Source organism: Chinchilla lanigera, unplaced genomic scaffold (assembly GCF_000276665.1).
Source record: "Chinchilla lanigera isolate Chin_1 unplaced genomic scaffold, ChiLan1.0 scaffold00068, whole genome shotgun sequence".
In the NCBI taxonomy this organism is placed as follows: domain Eukaryota; kingdom Metazoa; phylum Chordata; class Mammalia; order Rodentia; family Chinchillidae; genus Chinchilla; species Chinchilla lanigera.
In genome coordinates this window covers 701238-729033 of record NW_004955469.1, presented here as the reverse complement: position 1 = coordinate 729033, position 27796 = coordinate 701238, and the positions used below count along the sequence as shown (strand labels likewise).

At 45.6% G+C, this 27796-nt stretch overlaps 1 protein-coding gene across 2 annotated transcripts in view; it reads right to left on the bottom strand.

Moving 5' to 3' along the window:
• Positions 1-1367: 1367 nt before the first annotated feature.
• The window catches only part of Kcns3 (potassium voltage-gated channel, modifier subfamily S, member 3), a gene marked incomplete at its 5' end in the record, with an annotated part of 52635 nt that continues 26206 nt past the window's right edge, over positions 1368-27796 (bottom strand). For both annotated transcript variants that reach the window (XM_013522671.1, XM_005400330.2), the window contains 3 exon segments: positions 1368-3375; positions 18328-18518; positions 24652-24754. In XM_013522671.1, the coding sequence (XP_013378125.1) occupies positions 1841-3316 (1476 nt within the window). In that variant the 3' untranslated portion in view covers positions 1368-1840.

Here is a 27796-nt window from a genome sequence, read left to right as displayed (position 1 = left end):
TCCCTCTCAGTAAACAATGCATCTGGTCTCTGGATCAGGGAAGGGAAGGGACACAGCCAGCATACATCCCACCCCCACCCCTCACCCTCACCCCGACTCCCCGGCTACTCACAGGCTGAGAACTCCTACTCAGACAGAGCCGGCTTCTCTGTCCCCTCAGAGGAACCCAGTTCTGGTCTCCCTTCAATCCACTCCCAGACACAGCACAGTAGCGGCAGTTCAAGGCAGGGCTAGGGTGCAGGCCTGACCCTGTAACTCTCTGTGTGAACTCACACAGGCTGCCTTTCCTAACACCCTAGTGCACCAGTTAAGAGTAAAAAAAGAAACCCTTGCTGTAGGGACACTGCCAGGAATGAGGAGACCACACAGGTAAAGCACTCAGCCCCTTCTCACCTGTGACTGCATCAGCATGGTGACTGTGCAGGCTTCTTCAGTTAGCTCACTACTAATTAAGAAGAAACCTACAATAAGGCAGGATCTCAAATTCCACTGTGTATGCCTCAGGACTACACTTCTGCCAATGAAAGGCCATGGGGGTAAGAAAGAGGGTGGCAAACGTGTAAGAAACCTCCAGATTTAAAGGGGAGCACAAACCCTGGGTCCTGTGTTCATCTCCACAGTCACAGATGCAGAGTTAGCATCACCAAAATCTACACATAGTGTCCTTCTTGACACAATGTTCCGAGAAACATAGGAAGCTGGACCATAAATCCCCACAGCTTGGCTCTCCATTCAAAGGAGCAACTGTGTACCCAGCCTGACAGCATGACTTAGCATCACCACAAATCTCCAAAACTAAGGCTGGCTAAGTTCTCTCCACGTGGATTAGAGTTGCTCTGTCTCTGCTCTGGCGAGGATTATGTGTGTCTTCTTTCATAGCGAGGGGTTTCTTTGAAAGATGTAGCCATTGCTATCGCTATTTGAAAATGTTGGCCCATTCTACAGCTGTTAGCAAAGCTCTTCTCACACCTGTGCTTGCACAGTGCCTCTCTTCCATTCACTGAGGCGCTGGCTGTGCATGCGCAGGTTTACTCTGCTCTGTATAATTTTCAGGTGATAAGGTTTTATCAGTAAAAATTATCACAGAATTCAAAATGTATTCTGGAAATGTAACTATTCATACTTCATGTGTCCCAAGCACCCCTGTTTACAGTTTACCCTGGTGGCACAGTTCAAGCACAGACATGCTCTTCTTCCTGTGGACCACCACAAGTCTAGTGAACACAAAGGCACAATTAGTGTTTATCCAAACTTTGGAAACATACAGAAAGTACCCTGGATATTCCGAAAAGAGCTTTTCCCTTTTGAGTCAATTTTGTACATACCTAAGTGTACTTACTAGACATAAAAACATGACAACCAAGACATTCTCCATACTGAGTTAGGTTTATTAGGCTCCTGATTTCCATGTCTAGAGCACAACTATGGATTTACATGCACTGCCTCATTGTGCGGATCTTACATGCATGTAGTCTTCATCAGCTGGCTCTGATCTTACTGGTCAGGTTTTACAGTTAGCTCAATGTGAGTAAATGACAGAGCAGAATGATGCATAAGCTGCAGCCACAAATCCCACCCAATGTCATATACTGGTTTTTTTTTCCAAAACCATATCACAACTCTACCTGTAAAAAATAAATTTCAGAACAAGGCATTTAATTGACTTCACTGATAAAAAATAAAGATAATTCTATCATCTCAGAATTCAGCAGTGAATGTCCAACTATGGCTAGAAGTTACACCCTGAGAATTAAATGATTTTAACAATCCACTGAGGTTTATAAAGCTGTGTTAACCTAATGTAGGGAAAGGACACACATACAGGCACAGATGCCCCTGATCATGGTGCTGTGCAATTCTCCAAGGATGCGGTTTTATAAGCATCCCCGTTGTCGTCCATGCTCGAAGTGTCTGTGGAGTCAGGGTCACTCAATACTATGCCAACAGAAGACAGGCTGGCGATGAAGGCGTGGACCTTCTGTGCATAAATGTCCCGGATGTTAAAGTAAGGTAGCTCGTGACACTTCTCTGGGGGTTCCTCACTGCACTGGTCCACATCAATGTCCTTTTGTTTCTGGTAGTACTTGGAAAACTTGTTAAAGATGATGGTGATAGGAAGAGCCACCACCAGTATGCCACAGATGATGCAGGTGCTGGCAATGATCTTCCCTGCCAGGGTGACGGGGTGGGTATCTCCATAGCCCACAGTCGTCATGCTGATCGTGGCCCACCACCAGCAGATGGGGATGCTGGTGAGGCTGGATCCTAGGTCATCTTTCTCCACAGAGTAGATTAGGACAGAGAAGATGGAGATGCCAACAGACAGGAAAAGAAGCAAAAGCCCAACCTCATGGTAGCTGTGTCTCAGCGTGGCCCCAAGAGACCGAAGTCCTACTGAGTGCCGGGCAAGCTTCAGGATGCGGAAAATCCGCATGAGCCGAAGAATCTGGACTACCTTGCCCATGTTCTCAATGTCCTCACTCTCTTCCTCCTTGGTATCCACTGCCAGCGTGGCATAGAAGGGAATAATAGAGACAAAGTCGATGATGTTCAGAGGATTCTTCCAGAACTTCTTCTGACAGGGAGCAACAGCCAGCCGGATGGCAAGCTCCCCCGTGAACCAAGCGATGCATGCAATCTCCACACCTTCCAGCACAGGGTCATCCACTTCTCCATCCTCGTTCTGGAACTCTGCCATGCTGTGCACACACATGGCCACGATGGAGGCCAGCACCACGCTCAGGGACGAGATGGCAATCAGCTTGGCAGACAGGGAGTACGCCGGGTTCTCCATCCGAATCCAGATCTTCTTCCGGAGCTGACCAAATCTCAGCTGGTCAAACTTCTCCAGCTCCTTCTCAAAGAGAGATGACTCCTCAAAGGAGGAGTCGGTGCTTACATCATTGCTTCTCTGCTCCCAGTCTTTGTCCTGGCTCTCCTCCTTGCGTTCCTGGTAGCGACTGCTGCAGCAGGAGTCAATGAATAGCTCGTTGATGCCCCAGTACTCGATCTCCTGGCAGAATGAGAACACACACAGCTCCTCCATGACATGCAGCTTCCCCGTGTAATAAAAATTCAAAACATATCTGAACAAGGACGGGTTCCGATCGAAGTAATACTCTTTGTCAGCCACGCTGTAATCATCACACAGCTCTAGAATGGCCTCTTCCGAGTGGCAGGTGAGCAGCTTGCCCAGTCGGGTGTGAGGGAACCGCAGCAGGGTCCTCTGGTCCACAGACTGCTTAAAGCCCCCCACGTTCAAGTTGACCAGTTCCTCATCTTGTGCAGGGTGACGGAAGAACTCACCAAACACCATGATGGACAAAGGAAGCAGCGTACTGGTCAGAAAGAGAGATGCAGAAGGTCCCGCTGTGCCTGAAAGAGTACAAGCTGTGTTAGCACTGTGACCCATCCTGCCTGCTCAAGCCTATTTCCAACCACCCCTTCCCAAAGGTGGCCACTTGACAGCAAAGCAGGAAACACAATGAGAATGAACACACTATTACAGCATCTGACAAGAAGAAAATCAAGTCCAAATCATTTCTCAAAAATTTGGGCTTAGAGATCTACTTTTGAGGAAAACAGAGAAGACTGCAGAAATAATTTTATGAATCCTAAATACTACTTACTTAATAAGCACTCACACTTCACCTCTGGCTCCTGATCCCCCCCTACACACACACACATACACACATATACAATGTGCCCTCAGGTCACTTACGAAGTCTAAGCATCTCCACAGCTCAGCCAGAAGGCTCTCTGAGGTAAGAATGCTCAGTTCTGACAGGACACTCATGACAGCTTGCTGTTGCCAGGCCTATGGCTCCCATACATCCCCAGGGAGAGGGGTGGACAGTCTACACCCGAAGGACAAGTCCTCTCCTCCGGTCCACACTGCACATACAACTACCCCGAGGAGCTCAGCTTGGCTGAGGATGTAGGTTTCCCTCTATGCTCCAATGTTTTCCTCCCGTAAAACAGCCCCAGCCTAGGTTTGGATGTGGACAACCAGCAGGATATAATTATCTCCCTGCCCTTAAGTACTGTGTATCTTACAGGTATCATTGCACTTCCTAGGATGGCATTTCAGGTACAGACATATGATCTGGCAAAACCTTTTTAAATGGATTGCACACTCAAGTTTCCTGATGCACACACACTGCTCCTCCACCTCCCAGCCCCTCACAGACAATGTCCCACACTGCCCTAAGCTACAATTGTCTTTGCACACACAGTCTACATTTGCCGGCCACATGGCTGTTTTATTTCTGACATTAACCATTAGACCATTAGACCCATTTTTCAGGGAGAAAAGAATAAGTGTGAGCATGATCCACAATAGTCATCCTCCCTCTGGGCAGGTGGCACAGGTAAAAGGAGACTGTCACGTATGAGTTCTCACCAGATACCTGAGATGCCCAGTCACACTGTTGTTTAACCCTTCCAGCTCTGTAAGGAAAAAGTGTGGGAAAATGGTTACTCATAAAGTTGAGCCCAAGATCAAGGAGCAGGGTAATGATGGAGCCAAGATTTAAACCCAGGCTGAATTAATTCCAAAGCCTACATCTTCCCCACCACTAAACACCTCCAGCCACATCATCTCCCTTATTATAACCCAGTAATCCAGTGCAGGAAGTATTCTGCCAGAGCCGAGCCAAGCACCTGCAGGATTCTTGAGAAAGGAGCAGAGACCTCCGGCTGGAGCGGCTTCACAGCAGAGCAGACACGCAGCTCAAATGCTCAAGTTCAAGTAGAGTTGACCAAGCAGAAGGCAAAGCTCCTGACAGAAGGCAGGGGCAGATAGCGAGGGGCTGCTGCAGCAGTCAGAAGAATCTGGGTTCCTTCCTGCCTACAAGTTCACTAAGGGTCTTAGTCAACAGTGGGCATGGCTGCACTTGGGACTATGACTGGGGAAGATACACTGAGGCTACACACACCCGCCCTTCATGTCAGAGTCCCTTGCCAATTGCTGACACCATGTTCTTAGATTGCCCAGCCTCTAGGACAATGAGACAAGCTTCTTTCCTTTTAAACTAAAAAACAATAAGCCTGGCATGGTGGTGAATGCCCATAATCCTAGCACTTCCAGTGGCTGAAGCAGAAGGATCACAAATTTGAACCCAGCTTGCACAACCTAGTGAGACTCTGCCTCAAAATAGCCAATTAAAAAACAGGGCTGGAGATGTAGCTAAGTGTGAATACCCTGAGTTCAAGCCCCACTACCACCAATAATTAATAAGCATAACGTAGACTGCACTCACCACAGGGCTGAAACCCTCAGAGGCAAGGCCAGGGCCCAGAAGGCAGGGTACAGGGCAACAGAGGAGAGGAGGCAAGGGCCCAACTCACACAGCACGGGTGCACAGGAGGACAGTGACGAATCCAGAAGAAGTTTATAAAGTGGAAGTGACAAGATGTGGCAACTGGTTGGACAGAAAAGGCCAGGACGGTGGAGCGGGGGGGGGGGGCTCAAATTGCCTAAGTGGGTGGACAGTAAGCCCAGTAAAGGACCAGGAAAGTCAGATAGGAATCTTTCCCTCATGCTATGAAAAGTGTTGTCTGTCAGCAAGAAAGAAGACTCCTCTGGAAAGGACATACTAGAAGTCACAGCCATAAAATACAGCCCCTGCTGTCCGCCCAGGAGGGAATCTGTTGTCCTAAAGAACACAGGAGCATTTGCTCTGAAGACACCACTGCTGAACGTGCTCCATGAAACCAGAGACCATAACACAGCTGGACGCACAATTTAATGGGTTTGCTGACCTCTTCCAAAAACTCCATTTTCCCCCCTCTGCTTTCTGTTTTCAATTAGATATCTTCTTTGCAAGGCCTAAATCAAAGCTGCTGAGTTGGTCCAAATATTTATATAACTTCAGATCTGTGAAAGCCAGCTCATGCTCATGGCAAATGTAATAGTAAAATGTTCCAAGGAGCTACTTTAGCTAAGCTGCTGCTAAGACTTTAATGGAAGTTATCTTCTGGTGAATTATTCCTCACCTGCTTGGATTCCTGGACGCCAGCAATGATGGAAGTCAGTGTCTGTTTTCGTGACCCCGGCAGTGGATGTTGTCTCCTGATCGGAGGGAGCAGGACCTCCTTCCCACACCACTTGTCTGGAAAGCGCGGCTATCACCACCTATCAGCCTCCCTACTCTGTTCTCCTCGCTCTTTACTCTGCACCAGTGAAGGAGACCTTGTAAGGAGGTCCATCCATTCCACAAAGCCCAACCACAAAAGCAGCACAAGTGGTCCAACCAGGGGTCTCTTGTTAGAGGCTTCAGAGGGAGAGCAGGACAGCATCTCTCCCTGATCAGCTCAAGGGCGCCAGCTTAGAAAGCAGCCAGATGCCCTGGTCAGTGCTGGTTCCCTAGGCTGAGCTTGGACTATATCTGCCAGTGGGGCAGGAAGTCTGAGCTTTCCCTGGCACCAACTGCAGTCAGCTCCCTTCCCTGCCACACCATCAGCTCCTCCCCCTGGGATGTGGCAGAGGAGGAAGCAGGATCAGCAGAGACAGAGACAGCTGCTCAAGGTCTAAGGCAGAGGCCCGGGCAGGGCTCCTGCCTAGCTCAGCATGCCCCGCTCTTCCCAGCACACACATGCAAGGTCACATGAAGACAACGAGATGCTGAGCATCATCATTTTCAAAATAGCTGTATTCCCACAAGCACTGATTTAATAGCATTTCATTTAGTTCTTTCAGGAAACATGTACTGAGTCAAAGGTATACCTATGTGTATATGAAATTTAAGTACTTATAAGTATATTTCATATAAAGATATAGATATATACATACATAATATATAGTATATATACAGTTGTCCGTCCATATCCAAGAGTTCCACATCCCAGGATCAACTGCAGATCGAAGACATTTTTTTAAGCCAGCATGGTGGCACACACCTTAAATCTCAGCACCAAGGGGAGGCTGAGGCAGGACAATTACAAGTCCAAGCCCCGCGTGGGCCACTTAGGGACTTAGCAGTGCCCTATCTCAGAATAAAATTTTTTTTAAATGTGCAGGGGCTTGGACGTAGCTCAGTGTGAACAAAGCCCACAGTACCTCATTCCCTGGTACCTCAAAAAACAAAATTTAAAACTTGCATCTTTACTGAATACACACAAACTGCACTTATTTCTCATAAATTCCCTAAACAATGCAATGTAACAACTATTTACCCAGTATTGATGCTGTGTGAGGTATTATGAGTCCTCTGGGGAAGATTTAAAGTGTGTAGGAGGACGTGCATAGGTCTTGCAAATGTGGCAACTCCTGTACCACTTACACAAGGGACTGGAGCAACTGAGGATCTGCAGAGGTGCAGAATCCAGGTCTGCATGAGGGACAACTATACACACAACGTGTGTGTGAGTGTGTGTGTGTGTGCAGGCGCACGTGCACAGATGCAGACATTTGGTGGGACACACATCTGCAAAATGAAAATATGGGTCAGCTCATTTATAAGCCTGAAGGAGGAAAAACTTCCCTAATTCTAACTCAAAACACAGAGAAAAAATAACAAAAGGAAATAAATTGGATTACATAAAAGCAATTTTTGATATAGAAAAAATATACCACACCAACATAAAAAGGGAATATGCAAAAACAGTTGCCATACATATCATCATGAGATGATGTTCATCTTTGCTCACGTACAGATAACTGCACATGAAACCATAGTTTAATGTAACAAAATTGGGGGAAAACTCAAAGATAACACTCCATATTCTACTGATGAGTCTGTGGTAAGCAGACCCTCTTTATACTGTGGTGTGAATGCAAAATGAAAGGGAATGCTCTAGGGAGCAGAATTTGGCAGAATTTAGCAAAACTGTATAGGTCTTTACCCTTTGACCCAGCAATTTCTTTCCTAGAAATTTTTCCCAAAGGGAGGCAAAATATGAAAACACTTGCATAACTGGAAACCAAACATGAAGCAACAGAGGATTGGATGGGAAAAAAGTGATGAAAAATGAAAAGAAAAGTAAATGAATGATTTCTAGGCTGTTTTAGTTAAGTGGAAAAAAAGCAAGCTACAGAAGTCAACAGCATGCCACAATTATCTAAGAGAATGACAACATTATACACTCACACATATACATCCTTACATATGTGTATATGCTTATATAATAAAAAAGAAACAGTAAAAACATAAATCAAAAATTAGTAAAATATTTTCCTCCATGAAGGAAAAAGAAACAGGGCATAAGAGACAGCAATGGAAGTGATAACCATGTAAATGTTTCACATAGTTAAGAAACAAAATTAAATAAAAATGAAAGAAGCATTTCCTAAAAATTAAACCTTAACTGCATCAAACTGGTGGATTACCTTAAAAAGATGAATGACTTCAAGATATTTTAAAACATAACAACTTGACTACACATGCCTACTGGTACAGTGTATGCCTTAGGACAAAAGTCTTACAGAAAAAATTAAACGATCTTTGGTAATCACATTGGTATAACTACTCTGAAGCAGGGGACCAAGCAAATAAGCTGTTATGTTAATGGTACAAGGCACCCTAAGACTCTGAACACAAAATTTTTAAAAAACAAACAAATTACATACAATAACCACTAATCCCGAATTTGGACTGGAAACATCTATCTGAGTTCATGACTTGTTTTTACGAAGGGAAAATCTGCCTTCTCTATGCGGTCCACAGGTCAGATGTGGACACCCATGTCGTGTCAGACCCTCCCCTCCACTTAGAGCCAAGGCACTCACTGTCACAGCTTCTGGGGGTGCAGACAGTGAGGGCTCCCCGCCAACCCCCACTTTGTGAATGACCTCTGGCAGGACCGCAGGACTGTGCCTGAGGTCAACTGCCTGAGGTCACGTGCTTTCTGGGGCAGGCCTCTAGGTGGACAAAGCCTTTCTGTAGAGGTGGTGGCCGCTCCCCGCACTCCTCCTTGAATCAGGCACTATTTCTGCTGAAACCTCCTCAAGCTCCCATCTTCCTGCCAGGCCCCACTTCCTTCACTCCCAAGGACGGTGCTCACCATGGCTCCCACCAAACACCTTGCCCACAGTCTGCCTCAGGTGCTTCCTGGGAAACTCATGGAAGGCACCAGTCCCAAAACTGATCAAACTGAGATAACTAACTGAAATTTCTCATCTCTTTAAAAAATCCAGTGCTCTATAGAGGAAGAGACAATTGTAATACGAGGGAGGAACACATAGGATGAGCCTGCAATGTCTTACTACAGCAGAAAGCAAAGAAACACTCAGAGACAACAGGGTGAAGAGTAAAGCCTACAGGCCAACCTAAGGAGACTCGTCCTCCTGAAACCAGGAAGTCTGTGCCTCAAATGGAAAAAGAAATCTGTAATGAACTGAAACACACCAAATACATAAAAAATTCCTGAATTCATAATAATGTTTAAAAACAAATACCTCGGTCACTTTTGGAGGATGTGAGAATACCAATTCATTATTCTATGAAGAATAAAGGGAAAATCAAGCATTCATTCTGCCTTCCTGCATGAATTATACTCTAGGAAAACAATATAGGAGTTAATGAGGGACATTTTTCTTTATAAAAATATTCCTATAACAAAGAGTATAGCAATGGAAACAATTTAAATGGTACACTGGAAAATAATTACCTACATTCAAAACTGTAAACAGGTTGAAAGAAAAGAACAACTGAACGCACCAACCTGAATATCACACACAAAAAGGACAAAACGTTATTAGTGGAGATGAAAGGCATTTACAGTAATAAAAGGGTCACTCCATCAGGAAAGCATAAGAATTATAAATACACATGTATGTAGCAATAGTGCCAAAAACATAAAAAGAAGTATGATGTAAAAACTTGAAGAACCAATGCCTCTCTTGAAGGCCCACACTCTACGTCTTTGAGTGTGTACTTTTAAAATTCTGCCCAATAACTCCCCTCTGCCTCTTGCTGATGTGTCCCGAGAATTATTTGTCTTGATGGAGGCAGCACACCTGCACCTCACCAGTCAGTGCAGGAGTCAGGCCCCACATCCACAGTGGGACTCCTGAGACTGGTGACAGCAGGGACTTGGCTACAGCAGTCGCAGAGGAGGGGAATGGCGGTTGGAAAGGGTACATTCTGAAGACCCTAAATGAGGTAGGATACAAACAAGAAAGACAGAAAAACACTGATAGAACTGAAGGAAGAAGTAGATAATTTTAGTAACAGCTAGAGATTCCAATATCCCACTTTCAGTAGTTAATGGGATCATTAGAAGGTGCGCAAGGGTAGAAGGAGATCTGAACATTGTAACAGATAGCTAGAGAGAAGTCCACCCAACACTGTGTGGTGCATGGTAAATCCTCTGGGTAGACCAGGTACCGTCAGGAAATAAGCCTCAGCACATTCACAGGATGCTGCTCAGCTGTCGTCCCTGTGACAAAGCACTTGAGAGAAGGCAGTCAAGGAGGTGCAATCGCTCAGCTCCTGTCACTGTCACTCAGCCTCACTGTGGACCTGCGGTGGCTGTGGACATCAGGGCAGCAGCGTGTGGTGAGGAGCCCGGCTTCTCAGGGCTCTGGGCATGCAGGGAGAGAAGGAAGAGGTCAGGCCCAGGACCCCTTCAAGGGCAGCCCTCACCACCTGCCTATACTACAGAGCCCCTCTGCCTGAGAGCCAGCAGCTCCCCAAGCCCATGGGTTGAAAACTACACCTACAACTCGTGAACGTCTGGGGACAGTCCAGAGCCAAATGGCAGCGGAAACTATTAACTGCACCAACCCAAGTGGAAGGAGGTTGTACATCAATAATAACAGAAACCTGGGTGAAATTAACACCCTCCTAAGCAACCAGTAAGTCAGCAGAGCATGGCGGCACATGCCTATAATCCCAGCCTTGAGAGGCTAAGGCAGGAGGATCACCACAAATTTAAGGCCATCCTGGACTATATAGTGAATTCAAGACAGCCTGAACTACACAGTGAGAACTGCCTCAAAAAAAAAAAAAGAGTCAAAACCAATAACCAAAGGAAAAAATTCAATGGAAATTAAAATTGTTTTGAGATAAACAAAGACAAAAATTTGAATGAACATAACTAACTTGATGGTATTGATACGACTGTCTTTAGAAGAAAATTTATAGCTTTATACACCTATATTAAAAGAAAGACATCAAATTGGTAACCTTCTCCCTTAAGAAACTACAAGGAGAAGAGAAAAATAACCCAAAGTAAAATAAATAAAGTTATTAAAATTGAGTATATGAATAAAAATTTTTAAAAATCAACAAAGTCACCAGGCGTGGTGGTACATAGCTATAATGCTAGCACTCTGGCAGGCTGAGGCTGGAGTGGGCAACTTAGTGAGATCCTGCCTCAAAGTAAAAAATAAAAGGGCTGAGGATGTAGCTCAGTGTTGGTTGAACACCCCTGTATTCAATGCCCAGTACTGAAAAAAATCAACAAAGCCAAAAACTGGTTATGTTAAAAAAAATCAATGAAATTGATAAATCTTTAGACAGATTTTTAAAATGAGAGAAATGAGAAAAATGAGAACAAAATCAATGATGAAAGAGGTTCTATACACCATTGACATCAAAGGAATGAAGAGAATGAAGGGGTTGCTATGTAATTACGCATCCACAGATTAAGAACCTAAAAGTGGACAAACTGCTAGAAATACACAACTTACAGAAAGTAAAAGAGGAAGGTGCAGTTCCCAGTTCATTCTATGAAGCCAGTATTACTCTCATACCAAGCTAGACAAAGACAGACAAGAAATCCACAGACCAATATCTCTTATGCACACACACACAAAATTTTCAACAAAGCACAGCAAACCAAATCCAATAAGATATGAAAGGGATTATATATTGAGACTACTAAGATTTCTTTGAGGAATATAAGGCTGACCTAACATACATAAATCAATAAAGACACACTAAGAAAATAAATGGGGAAACATTATCATCACAATAAATACAAAAGCATTTGAGAAATCTAAAACCTCTTTGTGGTTAAACACACACACACACACACACACACACACACACACACAGATTCGAACAGAACTTCCCCAAGCTGATAATGGACATCTATAGGAAAAAAACCACACCTAAGAACATACTTCATGACAAAAGATGGAAAACCCATTCTCCTTACTTCTACTTAGTATTGTACTAGAAGTTCTAAAGGGAAAATTAGACAAAAGAGACAAAATGCCTCCAGTTTAAAAACATAAAAGTTAAATTATCTCTATTTTCATGTAACATGAATTTGTATAATAGAAAGTCCTAGGGTAGCCTGGCGTGGTGGCACACACCTGCAATCCCAGCACTCTGGAGGCTGAGGCAGGAGGATCATTGGGAGTTCAAGACCAGCCTGGGCTACAAAGTGAGCTCAAGGCCAGCCTGAACTGCATAGCGAGACCTTGTCTCAAAAAGACTAAAAAAAATTTTTAAAAAAAAAAGTAAGTCCTAGGGTCTACCACAAACAAACACACACACACACACACACACACACACATTCACACACAAATTATAAGAACTAATAAGTTCAGTGGTGTTGCAGGCAATAAGATTAATATACAAAAATCAATTCTATTTTTGTATACTAGCAATGAGAAAATATAATACAAAATTAAGAAAACAATTATATTTACAATACCATCAAAAATTATAAAATACTTAGGAACAGATTTAACAAAAATGGTGTGACCTTATAGAATAAAAACTAGAGAACACTGTTGAAAGCAGTTAAAGTGATATAAGTCTATGGAAAGACATACTATGGTTATGAGTTGGAAGATACACTACTGTTAAAATGACAACATTTGTCAAATTAATCTATGAATTCAGAATCCTTTGCTCTGAAATGGACAACTGGTTTGTAAAATTCATATGGAAACCCAAGGAACCCAGGATAGCCAGAACAGTCTTGACAAACAACAAAGTTGGGGGACTCAAACTTTGCAACTTATAACATTACAAAGTTGCAGTAGTCAAGACAGTGTGACACTGGATAGGTCAAATGGAACAGCAAAGGAGCAGAACTAAGAGTACAGCAAGAAACAAACCTACCAGACATTAATCTACTTCTCATAGCTATAACAAAATATCTCAAGTTAGGCAATCTTATTTTAAAAAAGAGGTTCCTTTAGCTCACAATTCTGTAGGCTGCAGGGCATGATGTGGCCACAGTGGCAAGTGGGCATGCCAGAGACAGATCGCACTCTCAGACGAGAGGCCAGAGGGTCGTGAAGGTCAGCCTGACTCTCACCACATACCCCGCCTGAGAACCAAGTCAGCGCCATGAGAACTCCCTGGATCCCTGCTGAGGCGTCCCACCCACCCACCTGAGACTTCCCACCAACTCCACTCCTGGGAGTACAGAAATCACACCGTGTGTTCAAGCAAAACCAAGAACTGAAGGTTCACAGGAGCTGTGTACAGAATGGCAAAAAGGAAACTGCCCAGAGGTCCACCAGCTGACGAACTGACGAGCACATCAACACAGTGTGGAGTCTCACGCAATGGGCCGTTATTTGGCCATAGAGAGGAATGAAGTACTGACCCTAACCACACAGACCCACAAGTGTCAGCTTCAAGAACATGATGCTAATAAAGAAAAGACCACTATTCTATGACTCAACTTATAGCTCTGTGTCACCTAATGATGGGGAAACACTCTGAGAGATGTGTCATAAGGAACTTCATCACTGTGCCAAAAGCACACAGTATATTTACATAAACCAAGGGAGCCACAGTGTAGTGTTATGGGACCGCTGTAATATGCTCAGTCCTAGTTGACAATGTAAAAGAATTGTTGTCACAAAATGCCATTATGTGTCACATAACTGTGGAGGAAGCATGCATAATAAGCAGACCCATAGGGACAGGAAGTAGGTTAATGGTTGCTTGTAACTCAGGGAGAGAGAATGGGGATTAGTAACGAGTAGGGGTTTCTTTTGAGGGTGATAAAAACACTCTGGATTAAAATGATTGCATAATCTTACGAATATACTAAGTACCACTGAATTACACATGTTTAGGAGGAATCTTTTAAACTGGGTGTGGTGGCACATGCTTGTAATTCCCATACTCAGGAGGCTGAGGCAGGAGAATCATAAGTTTAAGGCTAGCCTGGGATACAGAGAATAAAATATTAAAAAATAAAAATGAAAAATAAAAAAACAAGGAAATAAAATTGTCCATGAAAAACCCTTCAAAAAAGGGTTTCAGCAAATGAACGAAGAAGGGATAACAGAATTAAAACCTGGGGCTGGGGATTTAGCTCAGCGGCACAGTGCCTGCCTGGCAAGCACAAGGTCATGAGTTCAGTTCCCGGTACCGGAGAAAAAAAAAAAAAAAAAAAAAAAAAGAATTAAAAAACAAAGAATTAAAACCTCACCATTTTGCAGCTCATAATAATAATAGATCTAGGGAATGGTCATCATTGGCTGCTAAAGCCCAGATTAAAACCTGAGGAGAAATTTCCTAACAAGTAGATCAGAGTTACAATATCTGACCCCTGATCATCCAGTCAGCAAAATTCAGACTCTAGGAAACCAAACAGGACAAATCAAATAAAAGAAATAGCAAACAAAACCAATATATGGGCTTGGTATAAAAACCAGTTCTATTAAGCCAAATGCTTACATTCGGAACATCAGAATAACAATGAGAATTGTTAATTTTTTGGTGTCCTAATGGGACTACAATTATGTTCTTTAAAAGGAGTCCTTATCTGCTGGAAAGACATACTAAAATATTTATGGATAAAGTTATACAGCATTTGGGATCCATTTCTAGTAACACAGAGGAAAAGCAAGATCATTGATCACACAAGACGACCATGAGTCGGGCCTGGCTGGAGTGGGGTGAGGGGCACACAAGAATTCAATGTTTTGCCCTATTTCTATGCATGTTAAAACTCCCTATTAACAGTGACCGAAGAGCAGCTTGCTAACTGCTCTCTCTGGTCGAGCCCCACAGAATGTGCTTCACACACAGCCTTGTTTGAATTGTGAGCACAGCCCCGGATGTAGTGCTGGCCACGGCAGGTAGCACATAGCATCGCTGAATGAATGGACCATCTGCCTTAATACGCCCCAACCCAGGAGTACATCATTACCCCCACACTGCAGAGGTTCAGCCAGTCCTACGCTGCTTTCATGGACAGACTCTTTACACTATACCTCAAACTGTGCACTTATTTTTTGAATGGGAGGAGGAGAGACTGGCTGATATTTTAATGTGCATATTTTGCCTGCCACTGTCACTGTAGAATGCTGTCCCTTCTGAGGGATGTTGTATTAGCAGGCTGAGGACATGTGGGGTCCCAAGCTGGGAATATCCTGCATTATAGTGGCACTTGGCCACAAAGTAGAAGGACCGACAGCTATTTTCACTTCTACCCAAAGAGGTGCTTGGACTCACTGTACCGACTGTGCGGCCTCATGCCTCACTCACCACGGTGACAGCCCTATGCACAGTATTTGGTCACCTTGGGCCTCTTGGTGTTTGTAAGGTTAACAGAAGGCTCCATACTCTCAGACTCACAGGCTCAAGACTGCATCTCCTCAGGGCCGATGCACACACCACCCACACATAGGGCTGTCTGGACAGCGCTCGCTGTGCTCAGAAAAGTAGTAAACAATGCAAGCCAGCTTCTTATTATTGGACAGAGTCACTTTTAAAAAATCAATTCCATAAAAGTAAATAAAAGCCTAAATTCCTTTTTCCTTCTGCTTGTCCAAAAAACCTATATTTGTCTTGTCATTAAAGAAAAAGGTCATCTCAGCATGAGTACTGCCATCTTTCTGGAACATTCTTCTATGACTTTCATCTCATTCCATTAAATGCACGGGGAAAAATACTTGCGTTTTTATACGAATAGGCAATGCAAAATTCAATTTCTGACCCTCCCTGTGCTATGCCTCAGAGGCCTTCAGTCCCCCAGGTCCCTGCATTAGAAGTGCAGCCCCAGTGCAGCAAAGGCCGGAGAGGGAGGTGATTCCAGGGCAGGCCTGGCTGGAGGGGCTCAGGACACAGCAGGCCCTGCTCCAATGGGATAGAGGCAGCCCTGTGGCACTTGGCACTCCGAGTTGGTGCTCCCGGGAAAGCACTGGTAAGAGCCGGCGGATTGAGACGTTCTCTTGACCACCTGCTGTCTCCGCACACACATCCCACCACCATGCGCCCACACGCTGTGTGGACTTTCAGCCTCCAAATCTGTGAATTAAACAAATCTCTTTTCTTGACAAATTACTCAGTTCTCAGGATTTTATTAGGCAATACAAAACAGACTAAAAACACCATGTGACACTATACCAAATAAAACCAAGCAAATGTAAACAAAATTGAAAATCTAATCTCATTCTGGTCCCACTCACCAGGGTCTGCGCCTGGGCACCCCCATATTGGGGCCTCTGGGGGACATCTGTCCTCAGGCGCCCCTAGCCTGGGATGGTGAACTCACGTGGAAACTGGTGCCAGGCCTGGGAGGAGCAGCAAGGGGGACCAACCCAGGGGCTCCGTCTACCCTGCCATGGAGTAGGAAGTGGGGATGGTGGTAGCCTTGAACCCAAGCCCCATAAATCAGTGTTTTTTACAGCAGCTGAACAGTGCAACTCTGAGAAATAAGTAGCTGTTTATGGGGCATCGATCTCAGACATGCCCAGACTGAGAATGTAAACACAAGAAACTTCCAAGAGCCCTCTGAACTTGAGTCTTTGTTCCCAGGAGCAGCACTGCTTGAGCGCCCCAGGCTCCTGGCTCTGAGCCTCTCCCTCCGGGCCTTCGCAAGAGGTTCTGCCCAGTCCACTGAGCAGGCTGGGACTGAAAATGTGAGTCTTACAGCCAGCACATAGGTAAGAGAACGCTAGACCCACTGCACCCTCACTCACTTCCCCAGCACCAGACCACTCGATCTAACCACACAGGCTGGTTCTCAGTTCACCCTGCTTCCCAGCATTATAGCCTGAACCCAGTTTCCACATGCTGAACCAAAGAGAAGAGCCCACCCCGGCCATTCCTTGATGCTGCACCACCAGAAGCAACTAGAGGTGCAAAAGCCAAGGCTCTGAAAACTGCCCTTTGAGCTGCCTCTTCCCAGGGAGTGACCTTGAGTAGGAAGAAGGAAGACTCTTGATCTATAGAAGGAAATGCTAAATCACATTGGAGATAAAATAACAAACGCATAGGATCTCCTGAAAACATAAAGCACAAGGCACATGTAAAACTCCATTCTAAAAATAAGAGCTCTGACATTTCTTCTACCTCCCCTCTTCTCTCCTGCTCCCCCGCTGGGACAATCATACAAGCACGGTCTCATTCCCACCTGGTCTTTATTGAGCATGCTCCTCTCTGGAAGCCCCAGAGATTTCTGTTCTTCACACAGCTCATCTCCAATACAGAGCTGCTCAGAAGGTTGAGTGATTCAGTGAGTCTACCAGCCAGAAAGCTGTCCTATTAGTAAAAGGCAAATGATAGCTTTTCAACCAAGAATATGTGGACTTCACCCCAAGAGAAACCTCTAACCCTACAGTAGATGCCTGATGCCACACCACATGGAGGAACATACCTGTGAATGTACCTGGGCCAGATGAATGGTTCTCTTTCCCACCACCCTGCCCTCCTCCCCTCTCCCTCAGTGCCCTGTGCACCTTTACATTAGCACTGACAGCAGGTGTTGTCCTGGTTCTGCACTCCTCCTCCTCCAACACCAGTGTGACTGCTCTGCATGCTAACTCTAGGCTCCTCTGTAGAAGGGGTCATCTACTGTCCTCTGCAGCTGCAGCCACTTATGCTAAGTGCTGTCAAGTCTAGTAAAACATAATCACTTTTATCTGAAGAGTTAGCCAAAACTATCATTTCTTTAGTCAAAGAGTTTGCAGAAAGATCCAGACCAAGCATGGCAAAATTCAGTGTTTCCAATGGCCAAACAAGTCAATCAAATAAAGGAGCAGGGTGGGGGCTTTTTGAATGATCTTGTCTAAGAGGCAGAGTCTAAGACTCAGCTGCAGCCTCGTTTAGGAGGATGGGCCTAGTTTGGACATACTGTTTGGTGTTCCACAAGAACCTGGAAGCCCTGACGTTTATGTGGCCTCGTTCAAGTTAAATTAGAACTAATCCTGGGTGTTTTAAAGGTTATGTGGCCCAGAAAAAAACACTTCTAGGCCAGAGACACGCCAAGCCCCCCAGTGTGTGCCCTGGTGCCGATGTGTCTCAATTCTAGCTCCATGTTATCCACATCAAGCCAGAAACAACTCCAGCCAGACCTTTCAGACCCACACTCTTTCTTCACTGTCACTGCCTTGTAAGGCTCACTCTCCTCTGACAGAAAACAGACATCAGAGAAATGATTGAGAAAGGCAGCTCTTACCCTGGTGGTGGTGATGTCGCACACTCAGCCCTCATCCTGGACAGTGGAACAGCCATCCTCAGGCAAAATGCTCCGCCCGGCTCCCCGCACTGGAACACAGGCTGTGCACAGGCATTTAGGGTCAGTAAGAAACGAAGAATCCTGTTGGCCCGTGGAACAAGCCAAAGCAATCACTGGCAAGGAGCGGCTGCCTGCAGAAGGAAGCATGCACCAAGTTGTAACTCCAGAAAGAAACAGGCCCAGGACTTTCCAGCTCAGACTCAGGGCTCTGGACATTGGACCAGTGAGACCCAAACCTCACAGGCCACAGAGCCTGCAGGGAGGAGGTGCCCATTCCCCTGCTGGACATGCAGATGGCCTAAGGAGTCTCAGAATTCGCTGTAGTGCAGTGCTCAGGTGTCTCCACTGACGTAGCCACAAAATGCTGAGGTAAACCAGGCACGGGGATGAGGCTCCCTAGTCACCACACATGTTCTTACAGGAGTAGCCCCTCTCCCAGCCAGGTCAGCCGGGATGACTTGTAAATTTCTAAATGACCACATTTTAACCCATTTCAGAGACAAACTGAAACTGGGGGTCACTGCTGTAGAAGAATGAATTCTCCCGCTCTGATTTGAAATCACTAGATTTCAAAGCCTAACCAAATTCAATTTTTCTTTATCTGTCCATTATATTTCAACGGTGCTAATGTAGAGTCCTCTGACTAGTACTGGGGGGTTACATTTATGTCAAATAAAAATACAAAGTTCTATTTCTGTCTCTGAATGACCTGGAGAAAGCAAAAGAGTTCCAATCCAAGACGGACTGGGCCTCCTCCAGGGTGATGCCTTCCCACAGACTGGCACCAGCATCTGAGCACCTGAGCATCAGTCTCTGCTTTCCCATCAACACCAGGTCCAGAGGGGGAGAAGAAAAGAAAATTTTGATTCTGAGCAAAAGACATGAGGAAGCACCTCTGACAGCGTCAGTCATTAAACAAGTGCCCCTGCGGCTGTGACACCTGCCGGCCTCATCCTGGGCTTCAGGGTCACAGCCCAGACCCAGGGCAGCCCCAGCCAGCCCCAGCCCCCCCCACCCCAGGGCTCAGAGGCCCTAACACAAGCAAACACTGAGGGCACATGGGGGCACCGTGGAGTGGGGCCAGGTGGGTCCTGGCAAGGGCAGGGCCAGGACCAGCTCTGCAGAGAGCTGCTTCTGCCTCCACAGAACTGTGTGGAAGAAAGAGCAGCACCAGCTCTGTCCATCCTGAATTTCAGAGTGGAGCTCATGGTAGAAGAGGTAGAGAAATCTCAACAGGGAGAAATGAAATCAGTTCAGGAACTAAAATCCCCTCCTGTTCCTCCTCCTTCCCCACCTCTTCCTCCAAAGCCTCCCAGTAGCACAGGATTAGGTAGCCTTAGATATTGGTATTCCAATGAAACAGAAAGGCTGCTGCATATTTTTAAGCAGCTCAATTTCACACGCACAGTCTTCTTTTCCCTCTCAGATGCCTTCTCAAATGCAGCACATTTTTAGTGAATATAAAATTGATCTGCCTAGGAGATAATTAATTAACTGCAAACAGCTTTGATATCACCATATTAATTACTGAAGGAAGAAACTAACAAAGTACTGAGCTATTCAACACTCAAGAATCCCCCAGCATATCTCCAGGCTCATAGCACCAGCCCACTACAACCTCCAGCCCAGCCTGGGACATCAAGGCTGCAACGCATCTTCCTGTCACAGAAACTAGCAGGGGTCTTCAGCTGATGTCTGATGAACAAAGAGCATTCAGGCTAACCATTTCTCTGTCTCTGCCCTGAGAACTCAGAATTCCTGTGCCTAACCCCATTTTCTACCACCAGGACTCCTGTTTTTTAAAAAATATTTAAACTGGACTTTCAGAAGCAATGTAATACCAGTCCCTGCCACTTCTCATTTTGAGTTTCTGTAGTTCACAGCCCCTCAGGACGCTTGCGTTCTGTGTGACTTCTCAACAGAAGTTGGCAATGAGCATTTTCAGAGTTCCCAGCATGCCAGGCACATTGGTAGCTTTACGCCCATCTCCTCCCTCCTCAACCATTCCCCTTGGCGAATGTTATCATTCCTGTTCTGTAGATGGGACCCTAAGCCTCAGAGAAGCTACTTGCCCAGAGTCTCACGACGGAGAGTACCAGAGCCAGGAGCCAAGACCAGGGGAGACTGCTGCTCTGCTTGTGGTCAGTGTGGAGATCAAGACCCCTCTTGTAGCTGGGGAAACCAAGGGACAGGGTGCAGAACATGACCCAGACCTGCAGGCTTCAGGGAAGAAAACTGTGGACATCTAACCTCTCCACTCCCTGCTTAACCTCTACCCAATATTTCCACTCTCTATGTTCATCCCAAGCTGATCGGTGCTGACGTGCTCAAAAGCAGGGTGTACTGGCTTACGTCGCTGAGCAATTCGGCAGGATCCAGGCAAAACACATCTAGCTCACCCAGAACTACTCCCCTCTCTAGAATCCCCTCCTCACAGGGACTCTGTGTCCTCCCTTCACTCCCTCCAGCCTGGCTGTATTTCCTGGGGGCTGACAACACCACTGGGAAGTAAACAAAATGAACGCCTCCCTGGCCGATACGGAGAAGGTAGTGAGAGGTACTGTATATTGCACTCATCCATCACTTGGAGCCCTGACAGCCAATCTTGGAGCAGAACCCAGGAAGCAGCACATGGACAGGAGCCGGCTCACAGGAGTGACAGCAACTCCTTCTATCCATCCTCAGGCGGAAGTCATCCTCCCAGAACTGTAAAATCAGCATCTGATGGATTACAGCAGACACGCCATAGGACTGGCCCATGTCCTCTGCTCTTGCACAGAAACCTGTAGGTCTGCCCTTGTCACTGTCTTGCCCATTCTCCTGAAGTGTATCATGGCAGTTCCACCCTCTAAACTGAGACAGCTCTGGTTAGGCACAGAGTCCTAACAGCAATCCCTCATCAGTTACTTCTGTCATACAGTGGAGCCTCACACATCTTTTTGAATTGTCCTCTCCTCCAAGCCAACAAGACTAAAGAGCAAACTGATGAGCAGAGTCAGTGTGGATAGTGAAAGGCAGCTGATCAGGAGTAGACGCCAAGGAGGAGCATGAGAAAGACAGGGCTGGTTGCCAAGACCTGTCCCAGCACTTGAAAAAGGAGGATGGTTTTCTCCTAGGTTCAGCATCTCCCATCTGGATGGTGTGACATCTCAGGAGTGGAACTAAAGGCCAAAACTTCAGTTTCATGTATCTTTAATTACAGAAGAAAAAAAAAAAAAAAGAAAAGAAAGAGCCTCCTTTTATTCTGACACGGGCTCCAAGAGGCAGCTCTGGGTGACCCAAGATCCCTGAGCACTCTACCAACAGCAAGCATATGAGCTATGTGGCCAATACAAGCATCCACCTGTCCACTAGTTCTATCTAGAGTATAACTTAATAAGGCAGGAAAAGGTTTGTGTACACAGTTTTCTGTTCATTCCAATGCAAGTCAACCTCCCAGAGCAGTGGTGGTGAACTTATGGCATGCGTGCTGTTTTTTTCTAAAACAAAAGATGTTATAATATGTCTGTTGTTTTTTCTAAACTAAAACCTCAGTATTCAGGTTTAGCTGCAGTGTTGGCACTTTGCAACAAGTAAGTAGGTATTGGTTGCATTTTGGACACTCCATCTCTAAAAGGTTCACCATCACTGTCCTAGAGTTCCATCAGTTCTACACACCTGGGAGTTAGTATCTAACTCTGCCAGCCCATAAGAGCACTCACCCTGACCCATGATCAGGTCACCAGGGAAATGATACCTTTCAGAACCCTCCTGGCCCAGTCAGCTTCCCTGGAGGCACCCTGACCTTGGCAACTTCTACAGGAGGGGCTCGTGGCCTCCGTACTCCTGACATGGTAGGGCCAAGGGTTCCTTCTGGTGCAGACAGACCTGGGCAATACAGGGCATTCAGCAGCACCCCAGCCTCAGCCGCTAGATGCTCAAAGTGTTTCCAGACACTGCTAAATGGTCCTTGGAGAGTAAATCATCCTCAGCTGAGAGCCAATGCTAAAAAGGTTTCAGACACTTTTTTGGGAGCTAGGAGGTCAGAAAGCTCAGAACAATAGACCTAAAACATGGCCCACTGCTAGGATCCTGCTGAATCACTCAGCAACAATCATTCTTTCAGAATTTAGTCACGGCATTTCATGTCATAGTGTCAGACAACAGCCAAAACTTTAAAAATAAGGAAAGATAAGGCAAGCACAACTTTCTGTTGAAACTCAAAGCATGCTTCATGATCCGAGAGTGAAGGTTAGTCATTTTCCCTAAGAGTCTGTGTAGAATCCTCTATCATTTTCAGCCCTGGAACGATATTCTCCGTACTTGCCCTGATAACCACTTCAGACAAAGCCTGCTGAACACACCCTGCCGGCTCAGTTCTGTGAAACTCACTGATGTCCTAGGAAGGATGCAGATACTTGTCAGCTCTCCAGTGCTGCCACCACTCATCAATCACAGCTGTCAATAAAACCTGAGAGTAATGAAATGATGGGCATGATGGAGGCTGAGATTCTACCCTACTGCTCTCTTAACTGATGAGAACTGTCACCCAACATTTTTCTTAAATAATATTAAAATATCACAATCAGGCTGCCATAATTGGATTCACTGTGCTAGAAAAATTATATTGATATTTAAATCCTATAGTCCAATGCAATCAGAATAATATATCTTCCAGGTGATTCAAACAGCAAATTACTAAGACTGTCTCTGAAGTATGTACTTCTTCCAAACTATCAAATTTCAAGAAGTACCTTAGGTTAATATGAGAAATCCTTGAATTAACATGATTTTTTAAAAATTTGATCTGTCACAGGAAGAGAATGAAAACTTCTCAAGGTTTAATATATTCAGGGATTGAAAATAAATTTATAGAAATTCTAGTTTTCAAAGAGCAAACTAGTATTTTTTAAAGCAACAGCTGCAAATTATACCTCATATAAATCACATTTCTCTCAACTGTTCAGAACGAGTGAATACAGTACCAGTCCCAGGAGCCCCAAGGCTTGAAGCAGGTAACCAGACCCCCCCTTCTCCTCAGGGTCTGTTTCTACACAACCCCAGGAGCAACAGGCATGCTGGCCAGGAGCCTCCCACCTCAGAGGGGACACCACCCAGCCACTGCCTCCAACCCAGTCACCCCTGACTGCTACCAGAGCTTTGAGGTCACCCTGAGTGGCCCATGCGACTGCTACTTCTCCACTGGGTCCAGGAAGGGACATTACCGGCTCCAGCCCTGGAGTCAACCCTGGGTGAACTCTCTGAAGGCAGAGGCTGCAGCTGTGGGCAGGAAACAGGAAGGCAATCACCTGAGGGCCAGAGACCCTGCCCACGGCTTCACATTACACACAGCCACTGTGCCATCGACTATACTGACACGCTAATCAACAAGGCGCAGAAAGCAAACATCTGTGCAGGGTACAAGGAAAATCATATCGTAAGATAATAGCAGCACCAACTGGCTTGCAAAAGCTTCATGGAGGACACTGTAGCAATGTGTATGGAGAAATCCCAGGGTCTCACATTTGTATCTGGAGGAAACAAATCAGACAAGTGTTCAAAGTGTAAGAGCAAGGATGCTCAATGCATCATTACTCACTGATAAGGGTGAAAGGCAGAGGCAACCTACAGGGCCAGCAATAGCAAGACAATTCAGTAGATTTGGGGTAGCCATCAACAGAGAGCTCCACGGCCAGTAAATATGTTCACATATCCCGGTAACCACTCCCAGGTACTGAGACAGCCCCTGCTCTAAGTGCTTCCACAGCCGAACCCATGCGATCCCCACCACACTTTTATGAGTGTTTTTACTGTGCTCATTTTACAGATGGGGAAATTGGAAAACAGAGATGTTTATTAACTCTCCAGAGTCTATAGCTACTAAGTGATGGCTCCATAATTTGAACCCAACCATGCTCTAAAGCCCTTCATGTAACAACTAACATGCTCTATATCCAGGAAAAAATCAGGACTATCTTGACAAAAGGGAAAATAATTATGATGCAAAACACAGCATGATCCTATTTTTTAAAATACATCTGATGAAACATATATATAAAATACACACCAAAATGTTAGGCATTCTCTCTGGCTGACAGACTTTGGGGTGATTTTTGCTTTCTACTCTGTACCCCTCAACACCGTGTGAATTTCTTCAAATGGACAGGTGTTACAAAATTCTTAGGACATAGCTTTTTTATTTAAGAAAACAAAATGTCACAAGCAGCCCTGGAAGTATACAAGCAGAAAGAAAAGGGGAGCCAACTAGACAGGAAATAAACTTACAGAGGCGGGGAGGACGGACTTCTCAGCCAGCGCGATCCTGTGTCGTGCGTAGGAAGCATGAGTTTCTCTTGTTCACTCAAGGCTACTTCGTGGCAGGTGCTACCTGTGAAGACAGAGACCAAACGATGACACAGATCTCACCTTAGCACTCAGAGGAGTATAGATGAGCTCGCATACATTAACAGCTGCAGTATGGAGCACAGTAGTCAGGACCATGAGGACAGGTGAGTTCAGAGAAGGCACAGGGGGACAGGTAAGGGTGAGACAGCTGTGCCCACAGAGCAGGGGAACACATGCAAAGATATGAGACCAGAGAGCCTGCATACCGAGCGTAGGGCCAGGCTAAGGCCCAGGATGAGCCCTGTGATTGGAAATAATTATACAGATTCTTCTTAAATCCACGCACAGAGCCTTGCCCAAGCTGTCCACATCCTCGGATGGGGTGTCCCTGGGGGAGGAGAGACCGTGGCCACACAGAGACTGCCTGAACAAAAGGGCCACACAAGGCTCCTGCTGCTCCTAGAATGTCTGAAAACAGCAACTGCCACTGGGTGCACTGTGCCATCAGGACTCAGTGATCTGAACAGCCCACAGAGCCAGTGGAACTCACCCGCTTCCTCTTTTGTACCCCATTTAATCCATGCTCTACCCGACACTCTTAGCAAGTCTATAGAGTGAGGTCAGAAGGGCCTAGAATTTATGTGGGGAAAAGCAATCCTAATTTTCAGTTAGTACTAACTGAAATTGAACAGTGCCTCCCATGAAGGTGCAGGTGGTGGCCAGGGCAGGGTTAGCAGTGCCCACAATCTACACCCGTCAGCGGCCCTGATAATCCCATGTCCCATCAGAATCACTGCGGAGATCTCAACACAGAACCGCTTGTGCTCAGCATTACTTTGACTCAGTTATTACAAACCTACTGCTAGATCTTATCTGATTAATTAATAAAGTCACACACATTGCTAAATCATAAACTGGCTTTTCTATTTTAATAACTGTATTCCCTGCAATCTAATTCCTTTATACCCTGTGGCTTTCATTTTTTGCATTTAAAAACACTCTTTGGAAAAGCAGTTCATCAGCCCCAGATTGCCAAAGGGGTTCCTAGCACAGAAAGGGCTGAGACCCCTGCTGGAGCCTGCCAACTGTCCACTCCCAGTTCTAGCCCTCTGTCCATAGTCACTGTCACCTGGCAGACTGCTCTCCCTGCTTGGCCCTTCCCTGCCCCAGGCCCTCTGCCCTGGCTGACGGCCCTCCCTGCATGCTCCCTGCAGAGGACTGTGAGGCAGGTTCCTCACTCCATCAGGTCTTTATTGTACTTCAGGACATTGCACAAACACCTTCCTAGGTGCCCTGTGTAAAATGTCACCACCTCTCCAGGCTACTGTTCCCTTCCTCCTTCCCTTTTGCTTTTAATCCTTAGCACTTAGCACTCCCCAAAACAGACTTAGAGATAGAAGTTGTAGCTCTTTCCTTTTACTTATCTGTTCCCCACTCCACTCTGAACTCCTTCAGGACAGGGTTTCTGTCTCATACATCACTGCATTCCAACTGCCTAGAACCCCAATTGTTAAATTAATGAATCTTTTAGTCGACTGACATTTGTCATATTGTTTAGCCACCATCTGCTTCCATTCTATGTCAATTTTCTGACTTGTTGGTTTTCTGAGACAGTTTCACTGTGTATCCCAGCCCGATCCTCTTGCCTCAGCCTCCCAAAAGCTCAGATGACAGGCGAGCACTAGCATGCCCACCACCATGGGCATTTTAAATTCTTTCTCTCCCATTGTATTAACTAAGAGAAAACAAAACACAACAAATTTTGAGCCAGGCGTGGTGGCGCATGCCTATAATCCCAATACTCAGGAGGCTGAGGCATGAGGATCGTTGTGAGTTTGAGACCAGCCTGGGCTACAAAGTGAGCTCAAGGTCAGTGTGAACTGCACAGTGAGACCCTGTCTCAAAAAGACAAAAAAAAAAAAAAAAAAATTTTGAAGTTGTAGTCACCATGTAAGAAAACTATCTTATTCATCAGCCACTGCAGATAGGAAATAACTTTTTCCTTAATAAAAGGGGTTTTAAAGACAAAGTTCTAGCCAGGCATCATGATGCACACCTACAATCCCAGCACTGAGAAGCTGAGGCAGAAAGATCACCACAAGATCAAGCCCAGCCTGGGCTACATAGTGAGTTCCAGACTAGCTTCAACTACATAGCAAGACCTTGTCCTCAAAGACACAACAAAAATAAATAAATATAAAGTTCTGAAATGCACACACACAAGTTTTTGGATCAGCTACATCATAAAACAAATACAAAAAGTTAAACTGGGAAAATAGGGATGTGATATAAAGCCAATAAAAGCTCACTGATCCAGACTGGCAGGAAGTGGTGCTCCCACAAGTTCTCCCAGCAAAAGCCCCAAGGAGCCGGGCAGGGCTCTGCTCTGGAGTGAGTGCTGGCAATGAATACAACTCCCCTTGGCCAGTGCTTGGCTTTGCCCAGCTTCACCTGTGCTGCTGAGATGTAAAGTCAGCCCTTTTCAGGGACGGAGCTCACCATAGCATAACACATGTTCACCACTGCTGAGACTGAACACCAGCAGAGCAGTGTTCAAACACACAGAAAAACACCTTGATCCACTCTGCAACCTGAAGGTTTTGTTTTAACAAAACCAGAACAAACTGGACTTCTAGTAGTTCTTATAAAATGAAAGTCAAGGACAAATGAAAAAGCTCTATTTTACATCTCATACACGCTGACACAGAAATGCTCAAGTCATTCACATATCAAAAAATAACACAAAATAAAATGTCCCAGCCTCACATGCTGGTTGTAACACAGCTCCTTCAGTTACTTTCTACAGCATCCAGCCCTCTCCCACACCAGGCTGTGGTGAAGGCACCTGCAAGTCTGAACCTGGCACACATGGCCCACCTGGCCCACCTCTCCATGGTGCTGTCACGACCCACCAGCCCCACCTAGCAGCTTGCAGCTCAATAACACTCTCTCCCAGACAGCGAGTTCTCCAGGAGCGGCAGGGCTCCTGGGTCCGAGTTTGTGCTGGACGCATACCACCATGATTCCCAGCTGAAACACGCACACAGAACCAGATACTTCCCATCTAATCCCTGAGGGCAGAACG